The following is a 20,303-nucleotide window of genomic DNA, read 5'->3' on the forward strand; positions in this document are numbered from 1 at the left end:
TGTAGAATGAGCCGAAAGTCGGAGAAAAGCCGTATTTATACAGTGGATGACGTCACAATGCATAGGTAAGTCTATGGTATTTTTGCACACGGCCCTAAACAAACTTGAATCGCTGCCAAGTATTACCTGTGTAGTCAGCATAAAAAAACGTAGGTAAAACGTATTGGTGCACACGGCCCTTACAGATGATGCAACAGGTATAAAAGTCGCTGCCAAAATCGTAGTAGCTTGCGTATATAGTATAATGTAAACACACCCCGTATTTAGGGGCTACATGTAATGAATTGACCCGGCTATCCCCCACAGACCCCTAATCTGCACTCTCTTGACCCGGCTATCCCCCAGGGGCTGCACTCAGTTGACCCGGCTATCCCCCCCAGGGGCTGCACTCGCTTGACCCGGCTATCCCCCCCAGCCCCAAAAGTGCATTCAGTTGACCCGGCCATCTAGGCGGCTTATACTACTAACGATGCTCATTTTTATATCTAAAAATGGGTTTCGAGAATTGTTCTTTTTTTTCATCAGTATTCTTTTTCCTGGAGATTATAATACGTGTAATGTATATGTGCTAAAAGGTTTCGTATTTTTATTTTGCCCTGAAGGCAAAATGGTTAGGACTTTTCTTCCAGCTTCCCAGAACTTCTTATATATATATATTTTCTCTTTCTTTTTCTTTTATATACAATTTTATATACACATAGATGGTGTCCTTTGCGGAAAGTGTGGGGAGCAAAGCATAGATATGGTTCCCAGAACTTTCATAAGTTTTACTATACAGGAGCCAATTCATTTTTAGATAATGATCCATGGTTTCCGGCAGATGTGAGAAATTTTTTTTCCGTTTTTTTGCTTTGAGCCAAATGGGGGATTCGAAAAAATAGATATTTTTTTCTTCAAAAATACCTATGATATCGCACAATATTTCATAATTTCTCTATCAAATATCTATGTCCTTTCCTGAAAGAACATTCATTTCAAATTGGGATAACTTGGAAATTAAAATAAGGAACATTAATTCTTCTCTAAAAGCTTTTGGTAGTCCAGTAATATCAGTTAATTTCAAGGGCGATTTTCCTCGGAAATTCAGAAACTGTTTCATAGAGCACACCACTTTGCCAGACATGTTTAGAAAAATTTCACTACACAAAATGTTTACGTAATTTGTTAATGCATGGTTGTATTATGTGGATGCATTGTCTATTCCAATTACCCAGATATGGTGATAAGCAAATCGCCCTGTTCCCGCGAATTTCTATAGGGAAATTATTAATTGGAAGTAGCGAGGCATCGTGTCCAGTGAAATCATTATTTTGTTTACTTCCTATAATTACTTTGTTGATTTGTTATTGAGAGGGAGTACCACCGTAGTAAACAAACTCTGGAAAAGAACTAAGGCAGTCCTTCCGAAACTTCACAACATGATGAGGGTACGTTTAGAATTAATGTAAAATTTTACAGTTATACTGTTAAACAGTTATACAGTTACACTTATTGAAAATCAAATATGTTCTGAAGAAACAATCATTTTATATTCTAAATATAATGAATAGAAATCGTTTATGTTATCGCTTCAATACTGGTTGATTGTTTTTAGATTGTTGGTTACGGGATCATTTTTCTTACAACCGTCGTGTTTGTTGTGGAACCACTGTGCAAGAACTGTAACTACAGAAATCAGGAGTACTTATATCTGTCCAGTTTCGAAACGGAAGTAGATGAATGTACCCGGGAAGTTTGTTTCTGTAGATGTAACGGAACTGCAGTCTGTCCACCTTCCAAAACTTATTCCATCTGCACCGAAAACTGTGGAATATGCCATCACCCAATAACGCGCAATCCAATATTTGCATATTCAGCATTTAATTTTGTGGAGAATTGCATCAGGTATACGTGTATCTGTGATTGCGACGGTACTTATAGGTGTTCATCTGGAGCTGGAAGAATTTCAAATTGTTAAATGGCGGAAAATCAATGATATTAACTCATCTAGTATAGCTTTATTAATTTTCAATCTGTTGACATTTTATTAATTATTATGTGAACATTTAAAATTGCATTTATAGAATTTTCTGCAAATAAATTCGATAAACTGTCCTCAGTATTATAATTTTATGCAAGGAAGTTAAATCTGATTCGTCAAGAAACATTTGTTAAAAAACACTATTTCTGATTGATGAAACCACGCCCACCAGCATAGCAACAGTCAACATTGGTTGACGACGGGTGATCTTTCAAAAAAAATATTGACTGCGCAGAATCCATGCGCATGGTTCAGTGTTACATTATGTGAATAAAATTTTCAGTATATTTTTGTTTGTATATTGTTTGAAGTCTATCAGGAGAATTTTACACTCATATAGAGACGCCAACACTTACTGGTGGATAGCTGCAATTTTTGTCCTATACTCGGCACCCACGTCCACTGAGCAGTGAGGGATCTATTTGTGGCAGCACCTACTGCGACACGGAACCTCGGTGTATACGGTCTCATCCGAAGGACCGGTCTCCACGTCCCGCATTGGGATTCGAATCCTGGTCACCACATAAGGCTGTCACCAGAGACCTACCTGTAAACCTGTTTTGGGTCCATTTCTCCTGCATGTGGATTAAATTTCTTTCAGTTGATTCTGTACGAAAGAGCATGCTTCATGTACGAACAGTTTCTAAAGCAAGGCAAGCTATTGACAAACAAGTTAATGAAACAAAGATATCAACAGTCTCGTTTGAAGCTATTATTTTGCAAGTTTTTGATCGACACAGTGGCTTTGTTGGCAAAGAATGCCTACGTAATAAAATTGGTTACTTACTAACGGTTTTCAAACATTGGTATGCCATTATTTCAACTTAATTGTTTACGGATTTTCCGTGAACAAGGAGCACACGGCGAGTATGATCGATCGACATTAAATGCACTCTCCTCCATAGCACCCGATTCCACCTCTGATGTTTTTGGAAGTCCTTGTTTGCACCGCTCCCAATTTGTCTTCTTTGAGGTTGAATATAGTGTTAATATCTACATTCAATATTTTCATTGCTCTAGAATTGCGAAGTAAGGAGTCGATCCTTACGTCGCGGATTTAAATCACACTATGGGTGGAGACCGGACCTTCGGATGAGACCGTATTAACCGATATCCCGCGTCGCAGTAGGTGCTGGCACGAAAAAGATCCCTCACTGCTCAATGACCATGAGTGCCGAGTATAGGATAAAATTTGTAGCTCTCCATCGGCAACTGATCCGGGTTCCAACTCCACTGCGAAACATGGAGATTGGTCCTTTTTCTAGAGACCTTATCTAAATTGAGGTTCTATATAGCATTAGGTGCTGACACAAAACTGAATAGCCCCCGAGTTCGTCTTAATTTGTAACCCTTCACCAGAATGTGGTGGCTTCGAAATGAAAAGGTCTTGAAAGGTTCGACAAACAATTTATGTTTCCCACGGACAATTTTTCAAGATATTCTTTTTTTAAATTCTGAATACTATCAGATGTTTTAAATAAAAATTCAGTAAATGTTTTAAATGAAAATTAAGCAAATTACAAATGATAAAAAAATAATTAAAAAAAAGATTAACCTATTATTTCTCCGAAAATTAATTAGCTGTATAGTATAATAAGTCTTCATAAAAGCACATCCAAGAAATCTTAAAGTATTTACTCGTCAGCTTTTTAGGAAATGTCAGCCAGAACCTCTTACTTCAAAGCTTTTTATTATAATTCATCTTTTATCACATATTTAAATTAGAATGTCAATTGTTCAACATACAATTAAAAAAATGCTCGAAAATTCATAAAGAAGCAAGATTTATGAGGAACTATTTCTAGTGGTGGAAGGATATTTAGCAGAAAATTCTACAAATATGCACATTTGTTAAATTTAATATTTCTAAAATTTAGCCCCAAAAGCCCAGTGAAACAATACAAAATGAGAACAAAGCTTACACGAACATGGAAAACACCAGAGATGGGATCGGGTGCCTTAGGAGAGCAAGCATCCCCTGTCGGCCGGTCGCACCCGCCGTATGCTCCTTGTCATCGAAGCTATGATAAGAGAGAACGTAATTTTTAGCTAGGTTTGATTTCATTTTCTTAACTTTGTACGAGGGTTGTTCGAAAAGTTCGTGGACTTCTGTCATGTCTTTTTTTTTAAATTTGACGTCATACCGGTATGTTATCCAAATTCAGTAGAAATATTTTAACAATAAATGCAAATGATTTTAAGATTTTAAAAATCAAAAATCGGATCGCGGAGCAGATCAAAATTTATTAAGTTACAAACAATACACTAAATAATGTCTATAGTCATATTCTCTGTAAAATGGAGCAAAAACGAAAATCAACCTAGAAATTCAAATTAAGAATTGTTACATCGATTCGTATTCCAAATTATGGCTTTATATTTTGCTTTTTTGAAAAGAACTCAACTTGAGAAGATAGGTTGTCCTCATTGAAACGACAAAAACGATGACGTTTTAGAACGTCATGTAGCAGCAGATAACGATGCAGTTTTGTGTTTTACTCGGGAAAAATCCCAAATGAACTCTACAAAATGTTGGAGGAATAAAAAAAAATATGTCACAAGCAAGTTGTGCATGTGTGTACAAATAGTACAGGCAGTATTCGAGTGACGTATCGGATTAGGACAATCTGTGAAGAAACTTTTTTTTTTTTTATCTGAACAAAAGCTTTTTTAAAAGTTGGAACGTCAAGGAAAGACATATAGGCGCTTCAGAGTTGCTTATCCTGTGAAAGAAAAGTAGAATAAGACAATAAATAAAACTCTTAACAGGGGAAATTATATAACGAGAGCAATTCTTAAAAAAAGATGTCAAGTATTAAAAAAAAAAAATTTACTGCGTAGGCATTGGATTATACTGTGTGAAATGTATAGGGATAGTATTTTATTTTTAGAAATTCTTGACGCTATGTTTTGATGTTACATTGCCGTTAAGTGTGCTCAGATGGTACAAAACATGTTGATTTTAAAATGAAGTAAATTGATTTCAGTTAAATCGAATGGAATGAAACTTCACACATCAACAAAACAAATATTTATATTATATATGGATATGGATATATTATTATCCATTGTGCTTATTTTAAACTTCTAGTGAGTAATTTAACGAAGATTGACATCGTCACGAACTTTTTGAACAACCCTCGAATAAATGAACACCAATATATATGGGAAGAGTTTTTTTCCTTTATTATTATAAAGCATGTTTGAAATGTTATCTAACTGTTGAACACGAAACGGACACATAATTTCTCCTCAATATAGCACAAAAATGGATCTGCACATGTGATAAAAATTTTTGCAAACGTTTTATTACATTAGATAATTTATTGTATTATATTGTAAATGAAGTTTTGGGGGTAGTTAAGACTGAATTTTACTTGTACATATTTCATGAGAACTAAATAATATACTTTCATAGCATTTCTACTTTTCATTACAATTCTTAGAAAAGACTATTTTACGTAGTATCCCGTAGCAAGTTTCTGATGGGGACACACTTTTTTTTTTTTTACATATTCACACAGGATATCTTCAATTTATCCTTATTAATATTTGTGCCACTCTTGTACGCATGATTTACGTGTGCTTTGTCATATTGTAATATTTTAATTTACTGGGTGGAAGTAAATACAAAAATTACAATATGACAAGTTGTCATATTGTAATTTTTGTCATATTGTAATTTTTGTATTTACTACCACCCGTTTAATTAAAAAATTACAATATGATAGCTTCCTCAAATGATGGATTTACGGAAAATCCGTTTACGATTCAGTGTGTAAATATTTGTCTAACGATTGCACGTTTAACTTATAATATATTGCACTTGCTGACAGGTTTATTGTATCGACCATAGAACTTGCAAAATAATACATGTAACTTTAAACGAGGCTATTGAAATCCAAGTTTCATCAATTTGTCAAGAGCTTTCTTCGTTTCAAAATTTTTTCATTCGAGGAACATGCACTTGCGTATCGAATCAACTTAGGAGACATTTCACGTGATAAGGATATTTTGCTACTCAAGCAGGGGAAGTTGACGATAGAAAAATTGAAGTCATCACGTTTATCAGAATGCAATAAATCATTGCTTCTTTTAATTTTCCGATTTTTTGTTCCTTATCAGAATAATACAAAAATAATTTCTGTGAGAATCAACCTCGCTTCAACAACTGTTCAAGCCTTAAACTTTTACTTTTAGAATCTAAGTACATGAAAAGTTTCTGGAATACTAATACGCCATGGTAATAGTATCCGCTGCAGAGGACCTTACAAGGGATACAACTTAGACGCATCACCACTGTTACAGATTGCAATGGGGCAGACAAAATCTAAATCACCGCCAATTGGACTCAATGACTCGAGATCTAATGTTAGCAACGCAGACGGCTGTCGCTGATGTCGAGATTAGAGTCGTTTTGTAGACAACTGTGTCCTAGAACGCGACAGATTTGGAGGAGTTCAATTAACCACAATTTTCGCTAACAACTAATCATTTTGAATGGAGCCCGCGCTTCCAGTAGGTAAGTATACGGAATTCTTCAGCCTGTGTTAGCACCATTATTGCAGCAGTAAAGAACAAGGCAGGTTAATTTTTCAACAGTACAATTCGATCGAACATACGGCAAGGTTGAAATAACATTTCCTTCAACCGAAGGACATCAACGTCCATGATTGGCTCACTATGTCCCAAGATTTAAATCCGATCGAGTCAATATAAGTAAAAGATATATTTGCTATAAGTAAAATCAATAAGTTTATAACCAAAAACAAGTAGATTTTCATTTGTCTTTAAAAACTTAACAATATTTAAAGTGATTTAAGGTTGTGATTAAATTCTTTGAAGATTGTATGAAGGAAATATATCACACAGGTATTAAGTTGTTTAATCCGGAGGTAATTTAGTAAGTATCCACTCTCTCAGTAGTGTCAATTCCTTCTTATTGAATTCATGAAAAATGTTAAATTCTTGAAATTCTCCAGAAATGCCCAAGTTTGTTAATGTTTTGAATGTCTCTGTACCCCAGTCAAACAAAACTAATTCATCTCTGGTCCCATGACACTGAAACAACGGGGGAAGGGATGACTTGTTTTGGATATTTTCAACTTCCTGTAAATAGAAAAATTAAATTAAGAGAAGGTTCAAGACTCGGTGTTTCCATTATGTATAGCCAGATATACACCCATAAAAGACTGTCACTAATAAAAGTTAAAGAGGTGCTCAATGTAAGGTAAATCTAAAGTACAATGAATCTTTATTTACTAGTACCAGATAAGCATTGTTTGTACACCATTTGTAGAGAGAAGAGAAAAAATAATTCTTGTTGCATTACAGGATTCTTGGAATTAGCTACAGTTTGGAGGAAATTAAGAAGTATTGGCAAGTTTACTTGTTTACGAGCTGCACAGGAACATGTTTGGCACATGTACAATGTATTCCAAATAAAAGATCACTTTTGAAGAGCAACAATCGGGAAAACTTGCATGTAATACATGTATATTTCATCTTGAAAAAATCCTCTGTTGAATTTGTAATTAAACATGGCTAAATTGTTCTTTACGAAACGTTTAAAAACTCTAACATAATATTTGTGTATCAGGAAAGACAAGTGTGCATATTTCTGTGATTAATTTTAGGCTATGTGTATTGTTCATAAACCAAAAAAAATATGCATACTTTCAGAATCATTACCTTGTATACTACAGAGCCTTCATTTAGAAAACTTGAAAGGGCAAAACAGCCAGCTACCTGCTTCTGATACCTGTATACTTGATGTAATGCCATGGCACCACCCATAGAAAAACCACCTGAAGAAAACTGCATATCTTTAAGGTATGTTCACAGTGGAAAACTTCTTTAAAAACACAGATGAAATTTCTGTATTTGACCAAAAATTGCATATGTATATATCAGATACAAATTTGGTTCTATTCTCTTAGGGAAATTATTTTTTATCAGAATTTCTAATTCTTCATTACTAGCATTTCCTATAAACAACCAACTAAAATCTTCCAATAATAAATGATAAATTTTGTACTAACAAAATAGGAACAAATTGTATTTGAATGATCTTTTAAAATCTACAATGAAAACAAATGATATCCATGAAAATGTTGTTATTGCAAATTCTAACATTTTTTTTCTATTTTGGTAAATCTAAAATATGTAAATAAAACAACAACCTATGATAATCCTTGAGAGTGGAATTCCAAGATCAACTTCTGCCTGGATAAGCTCATTCAGTTTTGTTGCTGAGGCATCTATAGAAGGTAAATTTTCTGGCACAAAGGGTGAAATTTTTTGTCGATCAAACCACACTGTAGATACCTGACCATTATTGGGAGTGTAAGGACTTTAAAAATAAATATATATACAACGTTTGAGTGTTCTTTAAACTAATAAATTAAGTACAAAATCTGAGAACAGAAACTTACATAGGATCAGCTGATGGGAATATTAATTTAATGTGTGGAAACTTAAACTCTTCTTTCCATACCATGTTTATCCATTCCAAAATACCAGGCCCCGTGTCACCTTGACAATAGAATACATGTAACATTACACAAAATTTATACAAAATGTATTTGAAAAGATTCAAGCTTATTTAACAAAATTTAATTAGTGATTTATCTGATTAATGGCTAGAAGTACTAGAACTGTAGAGTCTGTAGTTAATTTTAATATGTCCGCTATTCCAAAATAGTTTGGGGGTAAGGTTTAAGATCGGTCTTTTGTAATACCTGAACCATGCAGCCATATTACCGAGGCGCTGTTTCTTGGCCCTGATTGAGAAATTATTCTAGGTAAAACCCTCCACCTGCTACCCATAGTATGATAGTAAGTTCTACCTGTTGAACTAGTCACCGGAAACTAGAGAGCAAGCCTTATTTACAAAACCAATATACATGCATGGGATTATTCCGAAAAAAATATATTAAAAAAACAGCCAATAATTTGGGAGAAAGACCACAAGTGCTAGAGGTCAGGACCCCCCTCTACATATAGACCCCGGAAGAGAGAGAGAGAGAGATAATTTATGGTGGGAAAAGTGGGAAAGGCTCGGTATCTATATGAGAGGGGTGGGGGTCTTAACCTCAAGCACCTGTAAATACACTCTCTTTCATGTCTAAGAGAGGATATACAATCTTTTTTTATAAATAAAAATAAAGCATCTTATTCATGTTTGAGTGTAAGTTAGTAACTTGCAAATATGAATAGATTTGTCACACGGCAATAAATTCATTGTTTAGTCATAAACTAGTGACGACAGGAGTGGTCGCTGTAAACTAACAACAAAGCTTTTGATAACGTTATGACGCTATTTTAAATGAGCATGTTGTACGTATGGACAATTTCTTCAATAAGGCAAGCTATTGACAAACAAGTTAATGAAACTTAGTTATCGACAGTCTCGTTTGAAGTAATTTTCTCTCAAGTTTTTTGGTCAATACAATGAACTTTGCAGCAAACACAACATATCAATGAGACAAATGCTGACTACTGTTTTTCATACTGATTGCTACGCCATTGTTTTACTTTGAATTGTCTTTGTTTTTTCTTCCATTTTTCTGATCACGACAAGGAGTACACGACGGGTGTGACCGGTCTGCAGGGGATGCTCACTCCTCCATGGCACCGGATCCCACCTCCGATGTTTTGGAGGTCCGTGTTTGCTCTGCTCCTATTTTGTATTGTTTTATGGACGTTTTAGCTTGAATACTGTTCCTTATCTCCATATATTTCTCAAAAGACATACCTCCCTTGCCAACATCTGTTATAAAAGTTAAAATTATCTCTCCTTTTTTGCATCAAAATATGATAATACACAAGGTCTATCAGATGATTCTTTTGAATTGTTATAATAATTTGATTTAAATCGATAACCACCTACCCGAAAAACTTCCTTTATTCTTTCCACGAAATTTGTAAAATAAAATTTTGCTTTTTTCACATATGTTAAGGTGTTGGTGTAAGCTTAAGGATACAAAATAATGCAGTACTAATAATTAAAAAAGTAGACCGACTCCATTTGTCAAACATCAGTCGTATGACCGGTGTAAAACTGCTAAGTGGCAAACAAAGTAAACCGACAAAAATAATTCTACTTAATGATAAAACAATTAATATTATTATATGATATGATATATGATACAATATTAATATCATGATTATTATATAATATGATTAAAACAATTAACGTAGACCTAACACTTTTTACATTATGCCTTAGCGGGAAAGGGTTGAATTGTTCGAAATTTAATGTAAAAAGAAAAAACAAAGAAGACGGTATTTTTATCTCTCTTTCTAAATGCATGGCTACAGAACTCAAAGAACATGCCATGGCGATAACAATTTCACATACTTAAAACTTTTAAGGCTTAGATCGTATAAAATTAAAATTATTCATTTTTCTATACTAAGGTTTTGCTACATAAGTAAATTAATCGTATCCTATCGTACGAGTATAAACAGTTTTGAGGTAATTAAATCTGAATCTTGTATTTTTTTCATGAAAACTTACATACTTGCAGGAGATCATTATCCAGTCTTCATCACAATTTTTAGAAAAAGGACTATTTTTCATAATATTCCCGTAGCAACTGTCTGATAGAGAACATAAATATCTTACAGATTCACACAGCAAATGCGTCGGAAGCAAATTGAAAGTGAGGGGGAACTAATTGAAAGTGGGGGGCTAAATCAACAAAAAAAGGTAAACCCCAATTTTCAAATCCTATATTATATAATTATATATTTGCAAAAAAGGGGAGAGGCTAAGCCCCCCCCCCCTAGCCCCCCCCCCCCCCCCCCCCCCCCGGTTCTGACGCCTGTGCACAGAATAACTTCAATTTATCCTTATCAATTAATTATTTGTACCAGTCTCATATACGCAAGATATTCGTGTGTTCCCTCTCATAATCAATGATAATAGGATAAACGGAAAATCTATTTACGATTTAGTGTGTAAATATTTACCTCACGATTGGTATTAGAAACATCAGGCAACATTAACCAAGTATAGTATATAATGTTTATATATTGTGCTTGCTGACAAGTTTATTGTATCGACAATAGAATTGCGAGATAATAACTTTAAACAAGGCTTTTGATATCCCTGTTTCATCATTTTGTTTGTCAAGAGCTTTCATAACTTGTTCGTGCTCATCTCTTGCGTATCGAATCAACTGGGAGACATTTCACGTGCTAAGCATCAAGGGAAGTTGACGATAGAAAAATTGAAGTCACCGCGTTCATTATAAAGCAATTAATTATTGCTAGTTTATACTGTGTCAGATTTTTTCTTATCATGATAATATAAAATTAATTCCTGAGAGAGTCAACCTAGCTACAACGGCTGTTCAAGACTTAAACTTTTAGAATCTTTAAAGCTTTATAAATAACACGCATGGCCGTAGGAACCAGCCACCACCCCCTCCCCCGATAATATAGTATACTTTATACTTCGCGCCGTCATCAATGCCAACAGAGGGCATACCTGGTACTGAAGACCAAAACCACATTTTTGAGGCAAACCTTTTTGACATTCTTTACAACTGTTGCCTTTCTGTGTTAAAAATCAAAGAACATTGAACATTTATCATGGTATATTATATACTTGAAATAAGTAGCTTTATAAATACTGTCAATTTGCAATACAGTAAATTTTCAAGCATTGCGTTTCTAAAGTCTGTCAGTATAATTATTAATGTTTATTTCCGGTTTAAATTTTTAAAATCTTGCGTAGATTCCTACACAGCCTAATTCTGAAAAAAATTTAGGACAGATTTTAAAACAAACTTCAATCAAGTACATGTATCTAAGAAACCTAAGTCATGTTAATATAATTACATTGAATAAAATTAAATTTCATGAATTAAATATAACAGAGGTAGCCAAGTCTTTAATCTGGAGGTAATTTCGTAAGTATCCACTTTCGCAGTAGTTTCAGTTCCATTTTACTGAATTCATGAGTGATATCATATTGTTTAATACACTGAAACAATGGGGGAAGGGATGACTTGTTTTGGATATTTTCAATTTCTTGAAAATAGAAAAATTAAAGAACGAGAAATAACAATGGTTAAAGAGGAGTTCAATATGTAAGGTAAATCTAAATAACAATTTATATTTATTACCATATAAGCATTATTTATACACCATTTGTGGAAAAAAGTGGAAAAATGAAGTTATTTATCTTGTGACATTACAGGATTCTTGGGAAAATTAGCTACAGTGTAAGGAATATTAAGAAATATTGGCAAATTTACTTGTTTAAAAACTGCACAGGAACATGCATCACACATGTCCATTGGATTCCGAATTTTGAAAGATGACAATTGGGAAACTTGGATGTATATTTTCATCTCGAAAAAATTGCTTTGTTAATTTGCAACTTGGCAGAGCTTAATTCTGCTTTAAGAAACGTTTGTGGTCCAAGAAAGACAACTGTGCATATTTCTGTCAAATGACACAGGCCAAGAGTATTTTTTCATAAACATAAAAACTAATTGATCAAAAGAAATATGCATACTTTCAGAATCATTACCTTGTATACTACAGAGCCTTCATTTAGAAAACTTGACAGGGCAAAACAGCCAGCTACCTGCTTCTGATACCTGTATACTTGATGTAATGCCATGGCACCACCCATAGAAAAACCACCTGAAGAAAACTGCATATCTTAAAGGTATGTTCACAGTGGAAAACTTCTTTAAAAACACAGATGAAATTTCTGTATTTGACCAAAAAGTCGAACATCATATCAAATTTGTTTCAATTTTTTAAGGTAAGGATTTCTTTGTTTCATAATAATTTCTAACTCTAATCTTCATTTTCTTTAAACATCAATTAAAATCTTTCAATACTAAATATATAATTTTTGTACTAACAAAATAGGAACAAAAATTGTATTTGTATGTTCTTTAAAAATCTAGAATAAAAAAAAAAATGAAATATACATGTATTAAAATGTTGTTATTGCAAATTCAAACATTTTTTTTCTATTTTGATAAATCTAAAATATGTAAATAAGACAACAACCTATGATAATTCTTGAGAGTGGAATTCCACCATCAACTTCTACTTGGATCAGCTCATTCAGTTTTGTTTCTGAGGCATCTATAGATGATAAATTTTTTGGCACAACGGGTGAAATTTTTTGTTTATCAAACCACACCGTAGATACCTGACCATTATTAGGAGTGTATTGACTTTTAAAAAAGTAAATATTTATTGTTTTAGTGCTCATTAAGCTAAAAAAAATAGTACAAAATATGACAACAGAAGCAGTTCAAACTTACATAGGATCAGCTGACGGGAATATTAATTTGATGTGTGGAAATTTAAACTCTGCTTTCCATACCATGTTTATCCAGTTTAACATACCATCCCCAGTATCACCTTGACAATAACATAACACACAGGTTATACAAAGTTTTATTGCAAAGGCTGGCGCTTGTGCTTATTGTTTACAACAAACACTGACAAAATCTAGATAGTCATATAGTGAATTATCGAATAGGCCTATAACAAACTAATAACTAAATGCTAGATAATGACTAGAAGTGATTCAAGTGGAGAGTTAATCAGAAAAATAAATATTGAAATTTGTTAATTTAATATGTCCACTGAATTACGGTAGGCCTAGATCCGTCTTTTGTACCATACCTGAACAATGCAGCCAAATCACTGAGGCGCTGTGTCGGCCTCGATTGAGAAATTATCTGAGGTAAAACCCTTCTTCTCCATCGGCTAGGCCTACTCATCGTGAGTTATCTATAACTACCTATTGAAGCCCAAGCTAGTGACCAATAAATTAGCGGTAAATATATGACATATAGGTTGATGTTGCAAGGTACTAAGGGTCCATATTTCGTGCAGTCTTCAATTTTCATGTTTTTCCTCAAGATAGTAGCATTAACCCAATCTTAGTTACTGATTTTTGCTTGGTTACACTGTGTTACCATGGCAACCGTAAAAGCTATTTGTAGAATAATATTGCTTATACCTATATATTTATGATCAGTCAAAAATTTTCATGTTTTTTGTGAGAATTTTTTGTTTGCTTTTCCCATTTTTTATTAAGGCTCAACAAAGATAGAAAGTAGCTTAAAATCTCAATTTCTCAAACTTTCCCGGCTGTTACCATGGCAACCAAGACGCACAGCAACGAAATTTCATTTGATATATGTTTCTGGTGCCAAGTGCTAAGAATTGGTTAAGATTCACCAAAACTGGTGACCATTCAGGGCAAAGAAGTTTTAGTGGTTACAGAGAATGGCTTTTTACTTTTCAAAGACGAACTCCAGTATCAAAATTCAAACCCCATAATTAGCCAAAATTAAATCACGTTCATGTATGTCAGTAGTATGTAATTCCCGATAAACGTTTAAAAATCATACTCTTTTGACTGATTTATAACAATTACCCGGTATTTCGGTTATGCTTCACAAAATTGACTTTGTAGAAAACGTCAACTACTTATGGCGTCACTAACTAGTTTATGGCTAAACAATGAATTTATGCTCATAACATAAATCAGATGCTTCGATTTTATAAAAACATTGGCGTAGTTTATAGTCATACAGAAACATGGGCAGTGTATCGGCCATTTTGGGAACTAAATTATGGCCATTTACTGTAGTTTATATAGTTGTCCTTCAGTATGAATATTATTTTGTTCTAATAATTCCGTGCATGTTTTGTAAATATATCAAAGGTGTGTTCTTTAGTTCTCTAGTACCCGTTCAACAAGAAGAGGCCAATTTGCATCGGGTTCGATAAACGCACTTTTCTAGTTCATAAACAACAATTTGATGAAGAAAACAACACCATTGCTATGGTTACCAAGAAGGGAAAATGCTCGATTTTGTAAACTTTATATATCAATATTAAACCGTATTTGCCTATATTACAGAGAATGGCTCTTAACATTAACTTTGTGTAGTCTTCGAAGACTGTTTTATATTAGGATGAAAGAGACGTTAATGATAACCATATAAAAAAGCCTTTTGATAAACGTGATGACGATATAAAGCAATATAGCATGCCCTATGTATAAACAATTTCTACAACGGGACAAGCTATTGACAAACAAGTCGATGAAATTAGGATATCGACTGTCTCGTTTGAAACTAAGTCATTTCTTAAATTTGTTGGTCAATACAATGACCTTGGCAGCAAATACAACCTATCAAAGAGTCAAAAACTGACTGACGTGTTTCATTCCAATTGTTGGGCTATTAAGGCCCATTGATACTCTGATAAGAGAGATAACTCTTAATGACATAAATGTCTAATATTCCTTTATAGATTTGCCAAGTTGAAGTGTCTTTTTTTGTCCAATCTTGCCCCGCAAGCTATGTTATAATTGTTTGTATTTTGCTTAAAAATACATCTCTTTTGGAAAATCATTAAGGTTCAAACAACATTATATATGAGTGAGCAGAGGGTTTATGAACCTTAATATTATTGACACAATGAATTGTTTACTTTTTTCCTTCTATATTTCCCGATCATGACAAGGAGTATATGGCGGGTGTGACCGTTTTGCAGGGGATACTCATTCCTTCATGGCACCCGATTCCACTTCTTATATGTTCTAGAGGTCTGTGTCTGCTCTGCTCCTGATTTGTATTGTTTGAATGAACTTTAATACTGATCGTTATCTCCATATAAAATTAAAGGCAAATTACTTCTCTTGCCTATTACTATTTCTACAAAAAGAATTAATATATTTCTTTAGCATCAATTGATGACAAAAGAAAGATATTAATTCTTTGACCATCAGACAATTCTTTCGGATTGTTTTAATATTTTGATTCAAGTGCATTGTAGATAACCGAATTTCCTCCTTTATTCTTATTTCTTCAGGAAATATATATTTTTCTATCCGGTATATAAAATTTTGCTTTTTTCACATATGTTAAAGTATTTTGGTGTAGGGATACAAAATGCTGCGAAATGTATTAACGATTAAATAAGAAGACCGACTTCATTTTTCATGACGTTCTGACTTCCTGAAGAAGTATGGTCTCAACTAGAGTTTAAATAAATTTTCAGTGAAAATGCAGAATTGTTTGATGAGAAGAGAAAGGTGTTTTCAATAACGAAATATAAATATTAAAATCATTTAATCAAATATACTTTATACATGTATGTAATTTAATATATTGTATTAAATCATGAACCAGAGAAGAATCCTTCTTTATTCTTGGAATAAACAGTATGTAAAAATCATCGATGGATATTGAATGTGCGAGAGAGAGAGAGGGGGGGATGTGTATGTCGACTCAAGTGGGAAAATCTTCCCTTACAAAGTATTATCTTAAGGACATACGCAACGTACTTCACCTACTGATAATTTTTCAAGATATTCTAAATTTAAACTTACAGTACCATTACATGTTATTAGACAAAAAATCAGCATGTGTTACCAGGGGTTTTAAAAGAATTTTTGCATTATTCAAAGAAAAATGCACAAAAATTACAGAACATAAATTCCAGATTTCTTTCATCAAAAATTGTTTTAGAAGAGTTGTACAAATCCATATATAGACATTAAAAGTATTGCACACGGGTCCTTCATTTTGTAGAACTCTTCAACTCCAGGGAAGAACCCAGTAAAGTTCAAACCACATTGCGTATGACCTTAAGATCATTTCTTCAAGGAACATTATAAAAGACGAAATTTAAATGAAAACACATAAAAAAAAATTCTCATAAAGAAATGTCTTTGAAATTTTTGTAAATTCATAAGACATTTGTAATGCTTTGATTTTTTTTTTATAATAAAATGATTTGAACAATTAATTTTGTAAGATTAAATGAACGTTTTCGGCTTGCTTTTGTTACAGAAACGGCCTCCAGTATGGTACGAGAATATAACTCACTTCAAAATCAACATCATCAGGTATGCATTCCCTTAAACGTCAACAACCCTTTAATTATCAAAAGTATTCTATTTGTAAACCTGCTTTGGAGCATATTAAATACGTGTTTAATCTAATTGTCTAACCATACTATGACAATCGTCATTGTTACAAACCAAATAAAACCAAATATGTATGAAGTTTTTATGAAAACCATAGACAATAAATCAGTCAAACAGTCTATCAATTAGTCCAATTATCAACTTCAAAAAATGTCTAAAAATCGAGACATAATCTTGAAGTAAAGGTGTGACGCACGAAATACTCGAAATTTGGGGAAAAAAAACTCGAAACAAGAAACTAAAAACATATGGTTAAATATCAACAAAAAAATAATAGACTTTTAAAGTAAATGATCAGTATTTTTGAGAATATTGTTTTGATATTTAAATATGTCATTATGAAAAATTTATAAGTAATTTAAACCTTTATGATCAATTAGACTAAATAAAATATTGAATTGTTTCAAAAGAAAGACCTCTGTACAATCAAGTATTTAGTAATATTTAAGAAAACAATATTGTACAGGACGACAATAATATAATTTTGTATCATTAAGAGCTTGTAATAGTTCCTCTGTTACATAGAGCAACAGAATTTAATAAATGTTATTTTCCTCTGTCCTTGAAATAGTTGATTTTTTGGAGCACAAAATTATGGCATCAAAGTTGCAGCTAATATTGTTTTAAAGCATTTTGGAGAATTTTTCTATAATTGATTTAGACACCCTGGAACCCTGAAAAATCATTATGCATCTTAACTTTTTTCAGGTAAGACATTTCCATACTCAATTTCCATACTCAAAATCTATAAGTATATTTCATTTGCAAAGGTGTAAATGTACCAAAATCGCATACACAGTCCGTTTCTTTGTCCTAGTTTCTTCTGTTGTCGTAAAACGGATTTCGAACAAGTGTTAATGAATTCAGTGTTGTAGATTTTGGAATATGAAAGACGGAAGAGTCAGCAAGCCAGCGATTAGAGTGCAACAGAGAGACCTTTCAGTCATGAGATAAAGTCACCTATGTAAATTAGCATTCTTGCATTTCAGAAGACTTTTGTTTGATTGACAAGTTTTATTTAATGGCGGTCTAATCAAGTCTTTATTTTATGCCCTTTATGAATTTATAATGTAGACCTAATTAAATAGGACTTGTAGTTGACTTGGATGCTGTCAGCCCATGCATGGCGCCTTACGACTCCTTTTGTTGGATTTTCGATGCCCAGAAAACACAATGCTTTCTGGATTTTTCATAAGTGGTAAGTTTATTTGCAATTAATTTTTTATAACGGATAATTTTTAGCACCATTATATGAATAAAAAGATAACAAAATGTTTTATGTTTTTAAAAATGGTTACTACAGTGCTATAATCATAGTTTTTGCTAAAGTTTTCTTTTTTTCAAATTGATTAAATTGCAATTGTGTAGATAATGAACGGTTATCAGGATAAAAAATCCATTGAAATAACTTAAAATCTGGTGCAGAGCACGGACGGACCTATAAAAACATTCTTCATTTACTCACTGTCTCCCATATGTTTTCCGGATTGTTTTATCGGAGTAAAGTAGCATCGTTTGTTTGTTTAACGCCCTTATTAGATTATTTCACTAATTTAAAGATGTCACAGCTTGTCAGTGGATCGCTGCATTTTAGATCTATACTCATCACTCAGAGACATAAAGCAGTATTAAGGGGTCTTTTTCGTGCCAGCACCTTACTGCGGCATAGAGCCTCGGTTTTATATGGATTCATCCGAAGGACCCGTTTCCGCGTTCCGCAGTGGGTTTCAAATTTGCGACGTACGGATCAAGTCCTTATTCTGCTACTCTATAGAGCAGACGCTGTAACTACGGCGCCATGCGAGTGGCCACTTTCTTGGTAGTTTGTTAGTAAGTTCTACTCCCGGATAGGATGGTGGAAAACAAATACTGAGAGTATGCCTTTTTTAAAGAAAAAAAATTGCTTTGCACAAAAAACTTAAACAAGTTTAAATATTATTTAATGAATTCGTACGGTTAACATCAGCTGGAGAGTTTAAAAGTTGATTTTATGATCCCTTAAAAGAGTAATCATAAATCTTTAAATTGTCTCATGATTTTCTTAAGATACCTTTTTGGTGTTCATTTTATCTTATCAGTATGCTTCTGAATATGATTTATGTTATTTTTCACTGTTCGATGCGAATTGATAAGCAATGGATATTTTTGAACAATGAGAAAAAAAAACTTGCGTGCTTCTTTGTTTACCGATATTTGTCGGAGCCTCGTTCTACGGTCTTCAGTCCGTCTGTCTGTAGGTCCAAAATCATTTGTAGGGACTCGCTTTCCCCTTGTCCTATTTAATATTAACGGAGATGTAAACTGAAGTTCATGATCAAAGCAAATCTATTCTGTAAAATCCATTAAGTTTTTAAGTAAGTGTGTATTCAATTTATGTAGAAAAAGAGGGGTCACAAATGATGTAAAAATCAACATGTACAAAAACATGTGACTTCTCAAAAGCATGGAATCTATTATTTTTGTCTTGGAAGATATTGTAGATAAGAAGATATTGTTTGGTTTTTTTTCAGGAAGAAAACTCTTCATATATGTATCTCTTTGTTTAACTGAGTAAAATATAGATTTTATTTTTCGCTGAAATTAAGTGATTATTTCTTATTTAAAGAGGCAAGCTATTGTCAAACATGCCGATGGAAGGATACCTACAATCTCGTTCAAAGCCAACATTTCGCGAGTTCTATGGTCAATAAAATAACCTTGTCAACTCATACAATCTATTATTAAGTCAAAAGCTGACTGACATTTTTATAACATTTTTGCCGTTATTTACTAAATGAATTGTTTACGTATTTTCCCACTATTTTACCGATCACGAGAAGCACACGGTGTGTATGCACAGTTGACAGAGATTGCTTACTTGTCTATACGCATTTTGTGATTTTCATGATCATGACAAGGAGCACTGGGTGAGTGTGACCAGTAGACACGGAGTGCTCACTCCTCCATGACACCTGATCTCACCTTTGATGTTTAAAGAGGTCCGTGTTTGCTCTTATTCCGATCTATATTGTTTCAATGGACCTTGACTTTATTACTATTTGCTAACTCTATATTTCTTGGGAAAACATGAAAAAAGCAAAATATGTTCAAAACGGTATTTTTAAAAAAATCTTATGCTGAAGGATGTAGTCGTTTAGCCAATTTTCATATTTGAATTCCCGAAATCTTTACATTACACTAGAATATTTCCAGTAGGCTTGTTCATATCTTCAGACACCTCTAGTACTTTAATTTTATTTATTACACAATAAGACAAGAAAACATTTGTGATATGTCTGCATATAGTGTAAA

At 33.2% G+C, this 20,303-nt stretch overlaps 1 protein-coding gene, 1 long non-coding RNA gene and 1 pseudogene across 3 annotated transcripts; 1 reads left to right on the forward strand and 2 right to left on the reverse strand.

Annotated features, from left to right (window-relative positions):
* Positions 1-1,215: 1,215 nt before the first annotated feature.
* Positions 1,216-2,306, forward strand: LOC134267938 (uncharacterized). The gene is made up of 2 exons (XR_009992257.1): positions 1,216-1,427; positions 1,595-2,306. It is a non-coding gene; the product is annotated as an uncharacterized LOC134267938 (long non-coding RNA).
* A 3,822-nt stretch (positions 2,307-6,128) lies between these two features.
* Positions 6,129-10,607, reverse strand: LOC134267939 (lysophospholipase-like protein 1). 2 transcript variants are annotated; one of them, XM_062750147.1, is made up of 5 exons: positions 10,546-10,607; positions 8,455-8,554; positions 8,203-8,372; positions 7,712-7,827; positions 6,129-7,129 (listed from the first exon to the last, which is right to left on the reverse strand). In XM_062750147.1, the coding sequence occupies exons 2-5, from the start codon at positions 8,517-8,519 to the stop codon at positions 6,905-6,907; spliced, it is 576 nt and encodes a 191-aa protein (XP_062606131.1). In that variant the 5' UTR covers positions 8,520-8,554; positions 10,546-10,607; the 3' UTR covers positions 6,129-6,904. The 2 variants fall into 2 exon arrangements, with proteins under 2 accessions (XP_062606131.1, XP_062606130.1); XM_062750146.1 differs by lacking the exon at positions 10,546-10,607 and adding an exon at positions 8,761-8,885.
* Positions 10,608-11,921: 1,314 nt separating this feature from the next.
* On the reverse strand, positions 11,922-13,785 carry LOC134267937 (lysophospholipase-like protein 1; annotated as a pseudogene).
* Between the last annotated feature and the right edge of the window lie 6,518 nt (positions 13,786-20,303).

This window comes from Saccostrea cucullata, unplaced genomic scaffold, assembly GCF_032062105.1.
Source record: "Saccostrea cucullata isolate Sc308-1 unplaced genomic scaffold, CSIRO_AGI_Scuc_v1 ctg21676, whole genome shotgun sequence".
NCBI lineage: Eukaryota > Metazoa > Mollusca > Bivalvia > Ostreida > Ostreidae > Saccostrea > Saccostrea cuccullata.

Bases quoted from the DNA above. Each gene is read 5' to 3' on its own strand.
- LOC134267939 (XM_062750146.1), bottom strand. From the start codon at position 8,848: ATGGGTAGCAGGTGGAGGGTTTTACCTAGAATAATTTCTCAATCAGGG. The intron at 8,555-8,760 runs GTATTACAAAAG...TCTATTGTCAAG, and splicing joins AATATGGCTGCATGGTTCAG to GTGACACGGGGCCTGGTATT. The intron at 7,828-8,202 runs GTTGTTGTTTTA...AGTTTTCTTCAG, and splicing joins ACTCTCAAGGATTATCATAG to GTGGTTTTTCTATGGGTGGT.